The 17,081-nt window shown below is 38.4% G+C and overlaps 1 protein-coding gene across 1 annotated transcript; it reads right to left on the minus strand.

The window, feature by feature from the left end:
* Window positions 1–354: 354 nt before the first annotated feature.
* On the minus strand, window positions 355–15,367 carry SPRY3 (sprouty RTK signaling antagonist 3). The gene is made up of 2 exons (XM_018568572.1): window positions 15,193–15,367; window positions 355–1,609 (listed from the first exon to the last, which is right to left on the minus strand). Exon 2 carries the CDS (start codon window positions 1,509–1,511, stop codon window positions 639–641), a length of 873 nt encoding a protein of 290 aa, XP_018424074.1. The 5' UTR covers window positions 1,512–1,609; window positions 15,193–15,367; the 3' UTR covers window positions 355–638.
* Between the last annotated feature and the right edge of the window lie 1,714 nt (window positions 15,368–17,081).

Below are 17,081 nucleotides of genomic sequence, written 5' to 3' on the forward strand. Positions count from 1 at the left end.
TCCCTTTTCCCTGTTTGATTCATGTTGCCATTTACCTTCAATGTGTCGTTTATACTGTTCTACAAGTACAGTTCCTCTTGTGATTGCTATGTCTGCTAAATTAAAGTGCACGCATTTTCATCTTTATCATAAGCTTTTGCAGTTGATCTTGGGTTTTATGCTTCATTATCATTGTTCCTTTCATAATCCAACTCCGCTGCCAAAAATAAATCATCATGTGCCCAGTTTGTTTAATTCAGTTGTCCTTTCTTTTTTTTTTCATTTTTGAAGTGTTTCACTTGTAAAAGGGTCCAGGCAGAAGATATCTTCAGGATTTATATAACTTCCATGTTGACACCAATAATATGTTACTCAGAGGAGGTCACATGGCAGAGATCTCAATGTCAACATTACAGAACCAAAAGTCACTGGTCTACTGCAGCATGAACTTAAGGAGCTTTAGAGGTGTCTGTTTGTTCTGTATATCTTTCTGTAATTGTATACTGTTCCACCCAAATATTTCTTACATTCCTGAATTGTTATTAGGGTGTTGGTAAGGCTTTCGCTGACTCTGGCACCAAGTGTTTCCAAGAAGTGGACAGCAGGAAGTACTATAGGAGAAAAGGAAGTAGGATCATATCCATGATGGTCTTCTTAGGTCATACTGGTTTGTCAAAAGGCCTTGGGAACGGTGTGCCACTAGAGGAGGATATTTTCCTGCAGACAGTGTTGGTATGATTCTCACAGCGACAGCCTGGTCTTTTTACTTTGTCATAGCCTTTCTGGCAGAGTGTCAGGCATCCTTTCAGAGGAGGATAGCAGCATAGACAGGGCATGAAGAAAGAAAGGAAGCTCATGAATGCCCATCGAGCACAGCAGGATCCCTGGCTGCAAGTGCAGGGGTTGTCAGCACAGTTGTCCTCATCATCAGAAGAGCAGTGGTAGAAGAGGCCTTTGATACAACAAAGGCAAGTTCCATACTCAATGACATTTTTGGCTGAGCACAAACAGCGCTGGTTACAAATCCAACAAGAAGGAAGTTTCCGAACTTGTGTGCATTCATCACAAATACAACGCCCGCACTCCTCACAGATGAAATTGTGACCCATGTAGCTATCTGACCTCTCCATTATCCCTTTAATGAACTGGTCTTGCTTCAGGTCACCATCCTTAGGCTGTGTCCTCATAAGTGATTGCCCTGAATTGGATGGAGTAATTCCAGTTAGCAGTCTCTGGTCTGACGCTGTGGTACTCCGAGAAACTGAGCTTATTGTACTGGAATGACTTAGATCTTGGATAATATGTTGTGATTGGTGTTGATGGCTTTGGCTGCGATGTAGATCCTGGTGATTATAGGTCACCAGGTGGTCATTAGACCACTCTTGCTTTGCAGCATGTTGAGAAAGGGAAGGATTAGACCAAGTCTGCATGAACGATATAGCTGGTCGCTCCACATAATCATTGTTGGCCCTGATCGAACGAATTTGGTCAATGGAAAGAACCTGCTGGATGTCTCCAGTTGAAATATCCATGGCCTTGCCGTCCCCTTTCTTATGTATGTAATGACAGTCACTCTTTGGATAGTAATATATTTCAAGTGGTATCTTCCATCAAGGTACATCAGAAGATCCTGAAAAATACAAAATATATTTGTAATCTATCTATGTAATAGATAAAATATATAGGAGAATATTATTGTGTTATGATATGTAGCAGAATGAAACAATACATTTCATAATTATTAAGCTTTATTTTTTTACGATACTTTCTGGAAAATAAACACTTATATCATAAACTTTAATTAATAAGCTCAAATTATAATAAATGTCATATTGTATTTAAAGATTTTACTGTATAAACGTGTCCTGCATTATACTTCTTTTTCCATCTCATAGGTTTGCAAAGCAGAAAGCAATAGTTATTTGTCAGGAAGAATGCTTCCACAGGAATCTGGAGGAGTGGTTTAGATCTTTCGATAAAGATATTGAGAACTATTTAGAAATATACAAGGGTTCTCCCTACTTTACCATCAACATGAAAAGAGGCATTCAAACTAGCATAATTAAAGCTCATCTTTTCCTTTAGGTATAGCTAAAATGAAATAATTTTTTTTTATTATTTTGTCTGATACACAATGTGTACAAGCTGGTGTCAATAAAAGGTTTTTGAAACGGTTGGAAGTGGAAAGTTAATGCAGAACAGGGTTTTTTAATTCCAAAAGTGCATCCAAAAATACTCAGATAAATCTTGCAATTAACCACCAATTTCACTCCATCTACACTTTCACCAGAATCACTAGTACCATTAGCAAGGTAGGAAATCTCTACAAAGTAAGCAATATTTCCCCATTAGACAGCTGTAGCTGGAAAAGTGTCCCCATTGAATGATTTAATGATTTACCCTCACTTCTTGTTCTGGTGACAGCTGTAAAATGTTTCTGTCTAGGTGACAATATCCATCAGAAGTAGAGAGGGTAAGTCTCCCTTAGCACAACTCTTCCCCACTTTATCCAAAACTTTTTTTTTTTTATATACATACACTTTAGGAGTTAAAAAACTTTGGGGTGTGGCACTCTGCATGATCAGCCGTGAAGGTTGAAGGACCTTTTCCTCTTTCTCAAAGCATAAATATGGTTCCTCAGTTTCTATATTTGGCTCCATAACAGAACCTGGAAAACTATGTAACATTTTGTGAAAAGCTGTGTAACTTGTGGATAAACATAGCTTACCTAGAGATTAGGGCACTGAGAGCTCTGTGCCACCAGCCTCCAGCTACATAATATTTTCTTAATACTAGCCCTGAATATAATGCGTATTAAAAAGCACTCAGTGAAAGTTTTAACTTAACTCCGACCACAAGGGAAACACATGACCTTATCTACACTGCAAACTGCTTGGAGAAAACCACTTTATTTCTTATTATCCTGCCTGTAATTGCTTTTCCAGGCATCGCTCCCCAGAGATTCCTGCAGGAGACACTAGTGGAGAAAGTGAAGTGTCATACTACCATTTACATGATGCTGTCTAATGCACAGGTTGAATAATCTTGTCTGCATATCTAAATTAATATGATATATTTTCATATCCATCAGATTCTATGAGGATGCATCACAAACAATTTCACTTTTAAAAAACAGACATATGTCCTAAGCCTCCCTTTCAGATGAGATATTTGTTTCAATGTATCAGCTCAGCTTTTGTCTTAAACAAAATATATCTCAACAAAAATATTCTAAAGAGTAAAAAGGGGGTTATATAATATCAATTTTATGAAATTGTTCAAAGCACATTTTATTTGAACTAAAATACATCCCTTAAAAATCTCTAACAGATTAAAGTGTTTTTTTTTTATAATGCAATGTCCATGGGGTATATGTAAAAGAGGCATGTACTAAAACAAAACAGGAGCTGCCAGTGTTGACCTTTTTCTGAAAATGGTAGTTCCCCGCCTCTTAGGTTTTAATACTTTCTGAGCCACTTAGAGCTGCAGCTAACGATTATTTTCAAAATCGATTAGTTAGCCAATTATTAAGTTCGATTAATCGGTTAATCGGATAAAAAATGAAATAAAATACATTTTTTTAAATGGCTCCAGTGCTGGGACTACTAGTTTGTATTGAGGTTGTAGTCCATCACAGGAGCAATCTTGGAGCGGTGGAAGTAAAAAAGAAAAAAAAAAGTGTGGTGTGCAATATAGTGAAATGAAAAGTGTAAAATTATACAGCAATGAATGCAGAATCGCACCAGCTATAGAGGACTACAAATCCCAGCAATAGTACATTATAGCTGGCGATATTCTGCATTGTGCTGTATAATGTACTATTGCTGGGTTTTGTAGTCCTCTATAGCTAGTGGTATTCGGCATTGCACCACTGTATAATGTACTATTGCTGGGATTTGTTGTACTCCTCTATAGCTGGTGGAATTCCGCATTGCGCTATATAATGTATTATTGCTGGGATTTGTAGTCCTCTATACAGCGCAATGCAGAATACCACCAGCTATATAGGAATACAACAAATCCCAGCAATACATTATACATACAGTGTACAATGTATTGCTGGGATATGTATTCCTCTATAGCTGATGGTATATTGTTCTGTATAATATACAGAGCAATATACCATCAGCTATAGAGGAATACAAATCCCAGCAATACATTATAGAGCACCATGTATGGGAAAGTGCAGGCTTACCTGAGCAGTCTTCCAGCAACTTGCTTCTGAGTTCGGACCAGTCTATCGGCGGCTGTAATCCCCCCCCCACCTGCTCCTCCCTACTTCTTCTCCCTGCATCCCTGTGCCGATCGTTGATGTGGGCTGGCGGTGAGGAGGTGCGGCGTGTGGAGCATGGATGAGGGTGGGCAGATCTGGCAGCGGCGAGTGTGAGGTGGGGAGGAGGTGCGGCGCACAGCATGTGTGGAGCCGTGAACAGGGCCAACTAATCGGAAGCCGATTAATCGATGATTGAAAAAGTTGACAACTTTTTCAATAATCGATTATAATCGATTATGTCGATTAGTTGTTGCAGCCCTAGCGCCACTGACCCAAGATAAGTATGAAGCATGTAAAGTCAGACTGAAATTAAACTCCTAACATGAACACTTGTTCTGGTGTAGTGAGACACCATGGATTAAAGCCTTTGGATTAGCATAAGAGTACTGCAACTAGCATTTACAGAAGGAGACAACTACTTATATATGACTATACTGTATAGGTGACTTGTAGTTAGGCAACAGATAAGTGGTGAACATAGATTACAAATGTTTTTTCCCGGTCTTAAATGCATCCTGGTGACCAGGAGTTGCTCAACCCAGATGTACAATATATACTTGAATTAGTCTGTGTTATCAATGTTTAAATAGTTTCTATGCCAGGGTTGGACAAGTCCCAGGAGCCAGGTAGCCAATGCTCATGAAAAACTATAGGTGGCACCTAACGTTTGAGGTTTTCTATAGTTGTCAATCGAGCTGTCCCCTAAAAAGTCTATAATGATCTATTATCAATTATATGATGAGTTACCATTTTTAAAATGCAAAGTGCCTGGACAGGTAAGAAAACTAGGGCTGCAACAACTAATCGACATAATCGATTATAATCGATTATTGAAAAAGTTGTCAACTTTTTCAATAATCGATTAATCGGCTTCTGATTCTTTGGCCCTGTTCACGGCTCCACACACGCTGCGCGCCACACCTCCTCCCCACCTCACGCTCGCCGCTGCCAGACCTGCCCGCATCCACGCTCCGCACCTCCTCCGTGCCTCACACTCAAACCATGCATAATCACTATTCTTTTCCTCAGGATAAGGCACTAAGTCATTCTATGACATGTTAGGAGTCTCTGTTCTTCTCATGTGTAATTGATTTTATAGATCAATAATAAAATGCACTTTTGCAATATGACAGTGTACCACTATCTACTTTTTCTGCAACACCATGCCTTTCCAGTTCAAGGCAGATGCTGGCATAATAGACATCATGTGATCAGGATGCACGTTTGATAGTTTACTATATCTAGTGACCCATGTCACACTGGCAATTTTGTAGCAGGGATCTGTAGCAGCTACAGAGATGTTCTTCTCATCATTTTTGTTGCTAGTAAAAAAAAAAAAATGCAATCCAAGAAAGGTTTATGTCACTGAAATTTCGACCGATTTATACCTGAATCACTCAACAATATACTTTTGGCAGCATTTGGAACTAGCAACAGAATTCTGAAGAAGTTCTGAACAGTTTTTATGAATGAAGGATTCTGAACAGTTTTTATGAATGAATGAATGAATCAGGAAGTGGGAGTTGGGTTGTGAATCTCCCATGATTCCACTCAAGTTCTGCTTTATTAAATGAGTCACATGGATTCATTCAGTAATTGCTTAGATATGTCATAAAGTTTTAAACCTAAAGAATGTTGTGATCCCAAAGATTAACCTTGCTTTTTTGTGGTAGAGGAACATTAACGCAAGAAGACCCTTGAATTGCTTTTTAATTATTTATTTATTTTTATGACTAGTGAAGGAAGTGTTTATTTTTTCTTTAACCAATGTCAGTGTCTTTATTTGTAATTTTTCATGGAAATGGTGGTCAGTTTGCCAAATGTATAAATCATTACAGCAAATAAAATGACAGCACATGAAGGTTGTTTCTCCCACCCACCAATCAGTTTTCAGCTGCTATTTTGCAGAAAATATAAAAAATTGCATGATCTATTTAAAGATCATTTCTTACAGTCTTCAGATTAAATACACAATTAAATTAAGAAACAAGTTTTCTAATTTCCTGTACCTGATATTGGAAATCAACACAGGCCAGTGTAAAATTGATTCAGTTGTTAAACCAGCCCTGTGATTGGCTGCCAGGGACATAACTTGTATTTTTCCTTTGCTACAGTTTTTATAAATAAGCTCTATTGTGTGTCTTTGATTCTGGGACAGCCCATCACTCTGTGTTAATGACTCAGATTTGCCTATAAGCATGATTTCAATGTCAGAGGGGTCATTGATTCTAATCTCTCTTCTGTCACTACATCCTATAAGTTTGGACAACAGATATGTTCCTAAGAGCAGCACTTTGGGCGCAGTGATGAGAGAGGATGAAATTAACACGTTGCTGTGGAACAGCTTACATAAAAATAAAAGACGAAAGGAAGAGTAACTGGAAATAACTGACACCCACACATCCCAAGTATAACATCAAACTGAATAAATCTAGTCATCCTAACAAAATCATCAGGATCATAAAAATGGTCTTTATTAGTAAATAATTGTTTTCTAAATTTTATTTTGTGCTGCAAAATGTTATATATATTTATATGTATATATATATACATACATTATATACAGTATGTACCTTTTACCAAAAATATAGTCTTAGATTATCCTTGATAACATTGAGCATTGCAAACTATGCCTAGCTTGGCAAACAATGCGGATTAAAGAACATTTAAGTACTACAGTATTGAACTGACCACCTACTATAATCCCCACACAAGTTCAGAAAAACAACTTGAGAAAAAAACATGTAAAAAAACACATTAAGAATGTCCTTATATTTGCTGAAAATCACAATCACAGTAATGTACCAGCTCTCACTGTCATTGCCTTTTAACAAGCTTCACTTCTACAATGACTGGAAATTTAAGATGACCATAGTGTATTAGAACAGGTCTGAACCCTGGCACAGACAGATGAGCAGAGGCCTGCTGACAGGAGATGACAGCTGTCAAAGGAGGCCCACAATTGAGGGTGTAAAGAGTAACTATTTTAAAAACGTTTGTGTCTTGATTGTTTATAAGGGTCCCTCTGCTTTACACATGTGGAAAAATTAAAAGAGTTGCAATCATTGGGTTGTCAGTTCTCGTCATTAGTTTGTGAGAGTAGAGTCAAGAGCAATCCCTCCACCACAAAAAACTATAACGGTCCTGTGGTTCATATATTAGTCATGAGGATGCTGGTGGGAGTGGACAAGGGTACAGCATGGTCCCCACTGACTCCCAGTGATCTTAAAGCAGGGCAAGCAATGAAAACAAACCACCCTGGATGTCTGTTGTCGTTGGAGATCGCCTAATGCGCACATGAACAACACTCCTAGATGCAAGTGCAAAGGAAAATTGGAGGAATTTATCAAAACTGGAGCAATTTCCCATGGCAACCAATCAACATCTCTCTTCAGTCTGCTCAGTTGGGATTTGAAAATGAGAGATAGAAGCTGAGTGGTTGCAATGCAAATCTGCTCTAAATTTTGTCTGCTCCAGTTTTGATAAATTCCCCCCAATGTCGTTATTGTATTCTGTGATTTCATGAACAGGAGTCAGGAAAACACTGATGTTAATAAAGACCCAATGTGTAGTCAAAGTAGTATTGTTGCTGTCTATGTCCGCATTGGTGAGGCTTCTAATGACTTCTTGTCCCTCTAACACTCTGTGGCCATGACAGAAAGTGAAGGGAGAAATCCCCCGTGGAAACAAAGACAGTTTCCCAACCCTATCTGCAGCAAAATAGTGAAAAATTGCTAGTAGATTACATTCAGAAATATAGTAAAATTGCTTAATTCAGTTACTCATCCATGGCAGTAAAATATTTTGGGCTTTTAATTTGGCCATTGCAAAATAGATTACCCCAGGCAATCAGTTGAAATACACATTTTTACTGTTCCACTACAGTGCTGAGATCTGATTGGTTGGTGTGGATTACTGCAATAAGCAAATTATCACTGACACTATACTGCCTTATAAAATATGCCCAGAAGAGCAGTAATTCTGGGCGGGTAGAAAAATTCACATCTGTATAGCCACCAATTCATACTTTTATTACCACAGTGAACTGCAATGCCACAGTCCAGCCCCAGTCACCATTCCACCAATACACACAATCAGTTAAACTATGGTCTACAGTAGTAGTCTAGGCCCAAGTCTAGACAAACCATAGAGAGTTGAACAAATGTGTGCCTTTTAACTCAGCATCTAGTAAGAACCCAGCAGCCTTTTGCCTTGCGGCTGAATTCTTGCTTAGCCTTCACACAAACATTTAGGGAGAATTCACCTTTTGTCAAATGTCATGACTTGACATATGGAAAAAAAATCCAAAGAAAAATGGTCCCTGGGTGCATTTTAAAGTTAAAGGAGAACTATGGGGTTAAGGCTTTTCCCCATAGTTCTCCTTTAATGGTGGTTCTACAATCTAAACACAGGAGTTTTTCTTTCTATGTACAGTAGGTATTTTTGGATAGTGATTGGGTTGGGAGCCATGTACAACCTGTATACTGTATGTCACATTTGTTAAAGGTGGTCAGGGCTGATCTGACTCCTCCTCTCAATTAGAGTAGCACATCTGCAACCTCAAAAAATTACATAGGCATCTAGGACAGTACAGAAATCCAGACTCATTGACCACTTCCGAGCTTCACAGTGCAAAGGGCCTTTAAACTGATTGCAGTAGCATTGTGTATTGTAGAACCTTTGCAAGTCAGTGGACATAGCACAGAATTCCATAGACAAGACAACAGACTTTCTGTGAGCTCCACACCCATCCTGGCTTCTCTGGCACCACCAGCAGACAAAGTTCCTCTCTGGTTCTCCATCCCAGGAACAGATTCAGACCAAGACTGGGTCGATATCTGACCACCTGCAGGCTGCAGACCTGTTCAGACAGCACATAATTTAATGCACCCTCCCCCAGGCAGGAGGCCCCAGGGGAAAGAGAACTCACAAGGTCAGCCCAAAATATTTATGACATCGCCCAGCATGCATCACTGGCTATGAACCTCCACACATATTCATCCACATTATTGGATGCTCTGCAGCAAGGTCTCACCTAGCAGCAGGCAGGTGCAAAAGATAACAGAAAGCTTAATGGAAACCAAATGAGCACAGAACTATCAGATCAGCTTAGACTGGACACAGTCCAGCAGCATCAAATTTAAGGAGTTACTTTGCTGCATATACATAAATTATTTGATTATGATGTTTAATAATTGTAAAAGGAAAGCACATCTCTTACTGTCTTGTGTATGTATATATAGCATGTATAAAGAAGAAAATGGACATTATACAACTGTAAGACACAGTCTGTTTAGCACTTTTGCACCGCATATAAACATGAATATGTCCATTTTCATGTTTATATGCGGTGTCTAATAAGGCACATATTAAATAAGCATCCATCCATGGTCTGGCAACACAGCTGATGTCCACCATGTTCAACCTCTCACAGCTCCTGCAGCTTTAGTCCAAAGGGAAGCAAAATGTTAAAGTTATAGTTGACAATTTTGCAACTAAAAAAAATCCTTCCTAACACCACAAGATTAGTTGGTCCAGTTCCCTGGAATAAAATTTGCTATAGTAGTTAGCATTTAGTATATATAACTTTGGACATTGTTAGTATTAAAAAAAAACTATGCAGTTCTTGTTTCTGTTCTATTTTCTTTCCTATTTCAACCTCATCCAGTAAAGTGTTCTGTTGCACAGTTGAAAGTGTATGTAAATCCAACACTTTCAAAAATATGTGGTTAGAGTAGGGAACTATAAAAACCGTGTCACATTTTTTTTGTTGTCTTCTATGTAATTGTTGAGAAGATTTGTCCTTGCTATTTGTCTAATTAACTGTTGTGTCTGGTACAGAAAGTGATGAGAATTCCAAAAAATTTCACCATAACAGGAGGTGGGAAGAAATCTTCCAATGAGACACCTGTTCTGGCGTCAACTGTTGAAGAGGGTATTTCCCTTACTTTGCACAGTTATCCTCTTACTTCCTGCTGTTCTGTGGAACAGGAAGTGAAGCAGACAGCAAATAAAATAATAATTTAAAAAAAAACCAGACTATTCCCTACTTTAGCCAATAAAAAGTTTTGTTTTTACGTCGATTTAACCACTCCTACTCTGAAGTATCCTTACTGAGAGTAAAATCTACTTTCCTATATATGAAACTAGCATCCACTTGTCCTTTGTATAGACTAAAGACTTAATTTTCCAGATCTGTTAAAAATCTCTAAGAAATCTTCATACCCAGTTTTTGTAATCTAACCTTGTACGTAAGATTTTCCACCCCTTCCATTAATTTCTTTGAACTTTCTCCATAACTGCTATATCATTTTTATGTGGTGCCTAAAACTTGACCCCCTACTCTAGAAGTGGCCCTACAAGTGATTCATACAGAGACAACATTATATTTGGACCACATGTTTTTATCTTCTTTTTCATGTATCTCACAGTTTTGTTTGCTATTTAGCTGTCTCTTGGCATTGAGTGACCCTGCTTCTTTTTCCAGCTCTGTTTTGCTCATCTGTGTTCTGTTTAAAGTGTATGTAAACCCTAACAATGAACTGTTGTTGTTTTTTTTAGAGTCTGTCTTCTAAATATTCTGCTGAAAGCACTTTGTTATATCTGTTTATTAAGTGCAAGATATACCTGTTAATCCTGACAGAAATTTTGTGAGCTTCTAACTTCCTGTATATGTGCTTAACTTTTATCAGTTAGAATTGTTCCCTGCTCCTTTTGTGGATTATAGAGCACCTCCCCTTTTGTTATGGAAATGGAAAAAGAGATGAGGTGTTCTATAGTCCTAAAGCAGTCTATAATCTTCTTCCTCTAGGGTTAGAATGCTGCTCTTCCATATATACAGTAGAATAAGTGAGCACCACGCTCACTTATTCTACTGTATATATGGAAGAGCAGCATTCTAACCCTAGGGCAGGAAGTGTCATTGGCAAGTTCACCTGGTAAAAATAGAGGTAAACAAAAACTAGAAAAGAAAAGCAATGCATCCACAACATCTAAGAACTGGTAAGATGCAATATTTTACATTTTAGTTCTTGGGTTGAAATATATGTTAACAAAAAAAGGGGAAATGTTATTCCCAGGGCCTCAGTACATATATTTACACATTAAATCTATCTTGAAGGTTACATTCCAGTCATATTTTGAGGTGAGTCTTTTGTAAATTTTTATTAGATATACAAGCAGATGTGATTGTGTCAACATAAATTGTCCCAGCAGAAAGTGTTGATGTTTTTTATTTATAGGTTTTATGTACCTGAACTGTGGCAGCCATATTTGCTTATTATGTATATATTCTGTGCTTCATTTTTCATGCAATTTAAAGTGTTTCCTGTGTCAAGATTCATGTATCATGCTCGTGATTGGGGATTCTGTGCAAAGTGAATTTTCACTACATTCACTAAGCCAAGAGAAAATTATCTTGCAAAGTGAACAGCCTATTTGTCTTTAGTAAATAAACCCCAATGATACATCAACCTCAAGTGGTATATCTTAAATCTGTTTAGCAGCAATGATGATTCCACTATCCAATATACAGAGACACAAAACAGAGATTTACAAGCCTGTAGGTTACATAATTATGAGTATTCCCTTAAAATGCACAATATATCCATTGAATCCAAAGGCTTGCCTATGGTCATAGAATGGGAATTCTTTATAAGGGAATTCCCCTCACTGTAGAAATATGGGCCTTGTATTCAGTAATCTAATTGTAAGTAGCAAACTTTGAACCCATTGGATTTGCTTGAGTGCCAAATGAGTAGTTTTTCCTTAATTATGATGTTTTTCCAGAGGTTTCATTACTTTGTCAATAGAAGAATATTTTCTTGTAATTTGCTTACAAGTGATTAATAAGCACCAAAACATTGTTTTAAACCTGATGAAGAATACCTTTGGATGATACTAATATCAACTAATAGCATAAAACGTTCCCCACAAGACAGGGTCGCTTAGGCTCCATGGCATTCTATTTTCAGTCCTTCAAGCGGAAATCAGGTCACAGAATAGCACTCAAAGTAATGTGGAAATATATACGTCCATCATAATCTGTGGAGATGTTCTTTTAAACATCTTTAGCAGCAGAAATATTGCTCATAGCAACCAATACAATCCTTATGCATGTTTTATAAACTGGCACAGTAAAATAGTGGGTGGATTCTGAATGGTTGTATAAGGAACACCCTTATCTACGGCTTGTTTAAGAAGACTCTTAATTGTATTGAGTGGATACAGACAAACAGATAAATACTTTAAGTGAGTAAACCACAGTGGCCTACTATCAAGGCAGGACTTAATTATTTGCACCTCTAGAATGGATATTACCATGCAGCTTTCAATGACCACAGGTCTTTGAATCCACACCAATAATAATAACAATATAAAATAACATGAGTGAATTGCAAATCTGAATAATTTTCTTCCTGAACACATGCAGAGGGAAAATATAAAGAAAGAAGGGGCGGTCTGCCATACCTTAAAATGTTGCCATCATAGGCTCTGGCCTATATGGATTTTACACAAATTCCTCATTGCCTTCTAGGTATACTAGTTTTAGCCAGCATGCTTTGTGCTTGACATTGCCTATAGGCTTTAACCTTGTCTGTATTTGATTTTAATGCCACTATGAAAACTATCATCAGATCCATCCTTAGTATTGGGGCACCCCAAAACTATCCCTCATTTACTGAGGCAAAACATTCCCTCAAAACATGTTTATAGCCACCCCAAAACCAGTGCAGTGTGAGGCAGGTGTCTAGGTTTGCTCGTTTAGCAATAACTGCACCATATAATCTATAGCAGGTTATAGCCAGTAATTTATGTGTCCTGCTTTGCTTTAGCTGCAGCCTTAAAATTAAAACATATATCTCCAGGCTTATAGATTCATTTTAGCTTTTGAGGTATTCATAGATGATCTACCCAATTGAAATAGAGCATGAAAATGGCATAAAAGAAATAGATTGGTGTGATCTTTCATAAAATGATGGCTGACATACCAATGACTTTATTTATTTTTTGTGCTCAAGTTTTATAAATCTGCCCCACATTACCATTTATCTGTCTGGGGGCCCATTTATAATCCTAATGCTGCGATGCACATCTGATTGAATAATCGTCTTAGCTTCACTAATATATTGTGTGGGGGACCTACGTGATTGGGTGTAAATTGAAGGGTAGGCCCTTACACTACACAGTTGATGGTATATCCAAAAGAGATTATACATAGGTTGTACAGTTACATTGTAATGTGTGTCGCCATCTTTAAACTGCTGTTGAAAGCTAAACATGTTCTGCTGTATAAAAAAGAACCAAGGTTGTTACAGCACCTAAAATATGAATATAGCATTTTAATTTGATGAACAGAACATTTTTTTATTGTATTTGTGGCACAGACTTTGATGTAACTGACCTCAAGAACTTGCTGTTCCATATTGATGGATGAAGCACAGTGATATTAGTCAAGTATGTCAACTCCCTCTTCATTCATGTATGTTTCAGGTATAGGGTATAGGGAAAATCCCAATTTGATGAAGATGATATCATATTACATTATAAGTAGTGGTTTACAATACATTACTAAACCTAAACTACATTTTATCATTGTAATTAGTATTACCTCCTACACATTCATTACACAACTTGGTTTCCCTGATATAATCCATAAACCTTATAAATATACACATACATGTACTGCTCATTAGTATAGAATTGTGATCTCTTTACTATAAATTGTCTCCATCTATTTTCATCTGCAAAAATATTTACAAACGGGCTATTAAACTGCACGAACATCATCAGAGTATCTAAACAGAAAAGTTTGTACTTCTTGCATACTATTTTGAAAATAAGTGTCATATTTGATGCTTTATTAGTTGTTTACGGCACCATTCACATACAAGTCTCTACATTGCTGCATCGTACTAAATAAGGAGTGGTTAAGCTTGTATTGTAAATCTAGTGCTAATTGAATTTTTTTTCGGAACTGTTTTAGGCCTGCCGTTATGAAAGGTCGTGCTACAATACAAATACAGATACTGTTTACCCTACATTAGAATTAAGCAATATGACATCCACCATGAAGGCATGTACTGATGATACAACATAACATACTGTATACCAAAAAACCTCTAGATAGATTGTTTTTTCTTTTTTAAAGCATTCCTTTAAAAGTCTTAACATAGTTGTACATGGTCTCATTAAATATTCAAAATGGTATTGATAAGCATTATAACTGGGGGGTTTTTTTCTCCATATGCTAGATGTAGAGTATAGACTATTATCCTTGTTATCTGTAAAGGAAGGATTGATGTCCACTGCATATCTTGAGCTCAATTTCCATTCTTCCTATAGTAAAAGCATTTGACAACGTATATTAGAATTCAATATAACTACACAGGCACACAGTTATTCAGGCTAGTTTATAACCAAATCTCACCTGCTTTATTTAAGGATCATAATCACAAAATGTAAAGCCAGAAAAGATTATTCAATAAGACAATGCAAAGAGCAGCTGTGTAGCACAAAGAACGTAAACGAAAGCATCCAATCACATTTCACGTACTGCCGTTTATAATATTCACAGCAATGCCAGCCAATTTCTGATTGGTTGTTGCTATGTATTACTGCACTTAGCATATTTTTTCTTTGCTTTACGCAAGGCCACTGCATGTGAATTGCAAATCCAACACACACTGCTTTTAATAAGGCATTGCTAGCAACAGCTCGGATGTGCAAAGTGCATACCCTATGCGAACCAATTAGATTTAATCAATTTACAGATGTTGAAGCAATAACAGATCATTTCTGATTGGCTGATAGGGTGAGGCTGATATGATATTCTTGCATACCCATTCATATGATTTAACAAGACCAATAACATATTTAAAAAAGAGCCTGCAATAACTAAAAAAGGTTAATACAGATTACAAAATATAGATCCAGATTACCTATGTGTATATTTAGATCCATGGCGCTAGGCAAGTATATAGTCTCCACCCAGATCCAGGTAGCTTACTGCTTCTCCTTCTTGCCCTTTGTATGCATCCCAGCTATAGGAAACGTCTCAATGAATACTCCACCTTGACCGTGGGCTGCTGATGAGAAGGTGTGCCACCCAAACACCACACCAATTTGCGGCTTGCAGCGTCAGAACCCCAGAGATGCTACATACAGATGCAATCACTCCCAGGATTGTAGCTGCACTGCATAGTGTCTATCGGATAAATCCGCAGATATGGCTTAGTTCAAGATAAATCCTCTGCAAACATCTATAAACGTTGGTTTGTCTGCAAGCTTTTAGCTAGCAGTGTTTCCTTGGCTTCCTCTGTGTGTACATCTCCGGTCAGCACAGACTGACTGCGCCTTGCTGCTGAGAGGTGGTGCTGATCTGTGTCACTGTGTTTTGTGAATGCGGATATTCTCAGTTATCTTGTGAATGAGTTAAGGGGGTGGAGAGAGGAGTGATCCAAGGGCTTTTGTCAGTCTCCTCACTGGCTGTGTGGATGTCTCTGTCTCTCCTTCTCATAGTATAATTATTTTATGATATATCTCCATGCAACTGAAATGTCCTTTTCTCTCTGTTTTCAATCACACTCTCTGGCTTGCACTACAAGCCCTATAGAAATGTACATTTCTCATTTCTAATTCTGAAATCCCTGCAAAGCAGCCGAATGCTTCAACAAAAAGAGCTGAATGATATATTTCATAGAATCGATGAGAGTGTTATTCTATGCATGCTCCAGTAAAATTTCCCCATCTCTCTCTTTTTTCTTCTCTCTCTCTCTTGCTCTCTCTCTCTCTCCATCTCTCTCTTTTTTTTCTTCTCTCTCTCTCTTGCTCTCTCTCTCTATCCATCCCCCTCTCTCCCCCTCTCCCCATCTCTCTCTTTCTCCTCTCTCTCACACTCTCTCTCTCCCCCCTCTCTCTCCCCCTCTCTCTCTCTTTCATTCTTCTCTCTTTCCCCCCTCTCTCTCTCTCCTCCCCTCTCTCATTTTCTCTCTCCCCTCCACCCCCTCTCTCTTTCTTTCTCATCCCTCTCTCTCTCTTCTCTCTTTCATTCTTTTCTCTCTCTCTTTCCCCTCTCTCTCTCTCCTCCCCTCTCTTTCTCCTCTCTCTCTCACACTCTCTCTCTCTCCCCTCTCTCTCTTTCATTCTTTTCTCTCTCTCTTCCCCTCTCTCTCTCTCTCCTCCACTCTCTCATTTTCTCTCTCCCCTCCACCCCCTCTCTCTTTCTTTCTCATCCCTCTCTCTCTCTTCTCTCTTTCATTCCTCTCTCTTTCTCTCCCCTCCAACCCCCCTCTCTCTCCACCCCCTCTCTCTCTCTCCACCCCCCTCTCTCTCCCTCTCCCCATCTCTCTTTCTCCTCTCTCTCTCCCCTCTCTCTCTCTCCCCCTCTCTCTCTTTCATTCTTCTCTCTCTCCTCCACTCTCTCTCTCCCTCTCCCCATCTCTCTCTTTCTCCTCTCTCTCTCTCTCACACACGCACACACACACACTCTCTCTCTCCCCCTCTCTCTTTCATTCTTCTCTCTCTCTCTCTTTCTCCTCTCTCTCCTCCCCTCTCTCTCTCCATCCCCCTCTCTCTCTCTTTCATTCTTTTCTCTCTCTCTCTTTCCCCTCTCTCTCTCTCCTCCCCTCTCTTTCTCCTCTCTCTCTCACACTCTCTCTCTCTCCCCTCTCTCTCTTTCATTCTTTTCTCTCTCTCTTCCCCTCTCTCTCTCTCTCCTCCACTCTCTCATTTTCTCTCTCCCCTCCACCCCCTCTCTCTTTCTTTCTCATCCCTCTCTCTCTCTTCTCTCTTTCATTCTTTTCTCTCTCTCTTTCCCCTCTCTCTCTCT

The sequence above is a fragment of the Nanorana parkeri genome, unplaced genomic scaffold, assembly GCF_000935625.1.
Source record: "Nanorana parkeri isolate BGI_ZX_2015 unplaced genomic scaffold, ASM93562v1 scaffold1211, whole genome shotgun sequence".
Taxonomy (NCBI): Eukaryota; Metazoa; Chordata; class Amphibia; order Anura; family Dicroglossidae; genus Nanorana; species Nanorana parkeri.

What these genes read in the sequence shown, in the direction of transcription:
- SPRY3 (XM_018568572.1), bottom strand. Translation starts at nt 1,511, where the DNA reads ATGGATATTTCAACTGGAGACATCCAGCAGGTTCTTTCCATTGACCAA.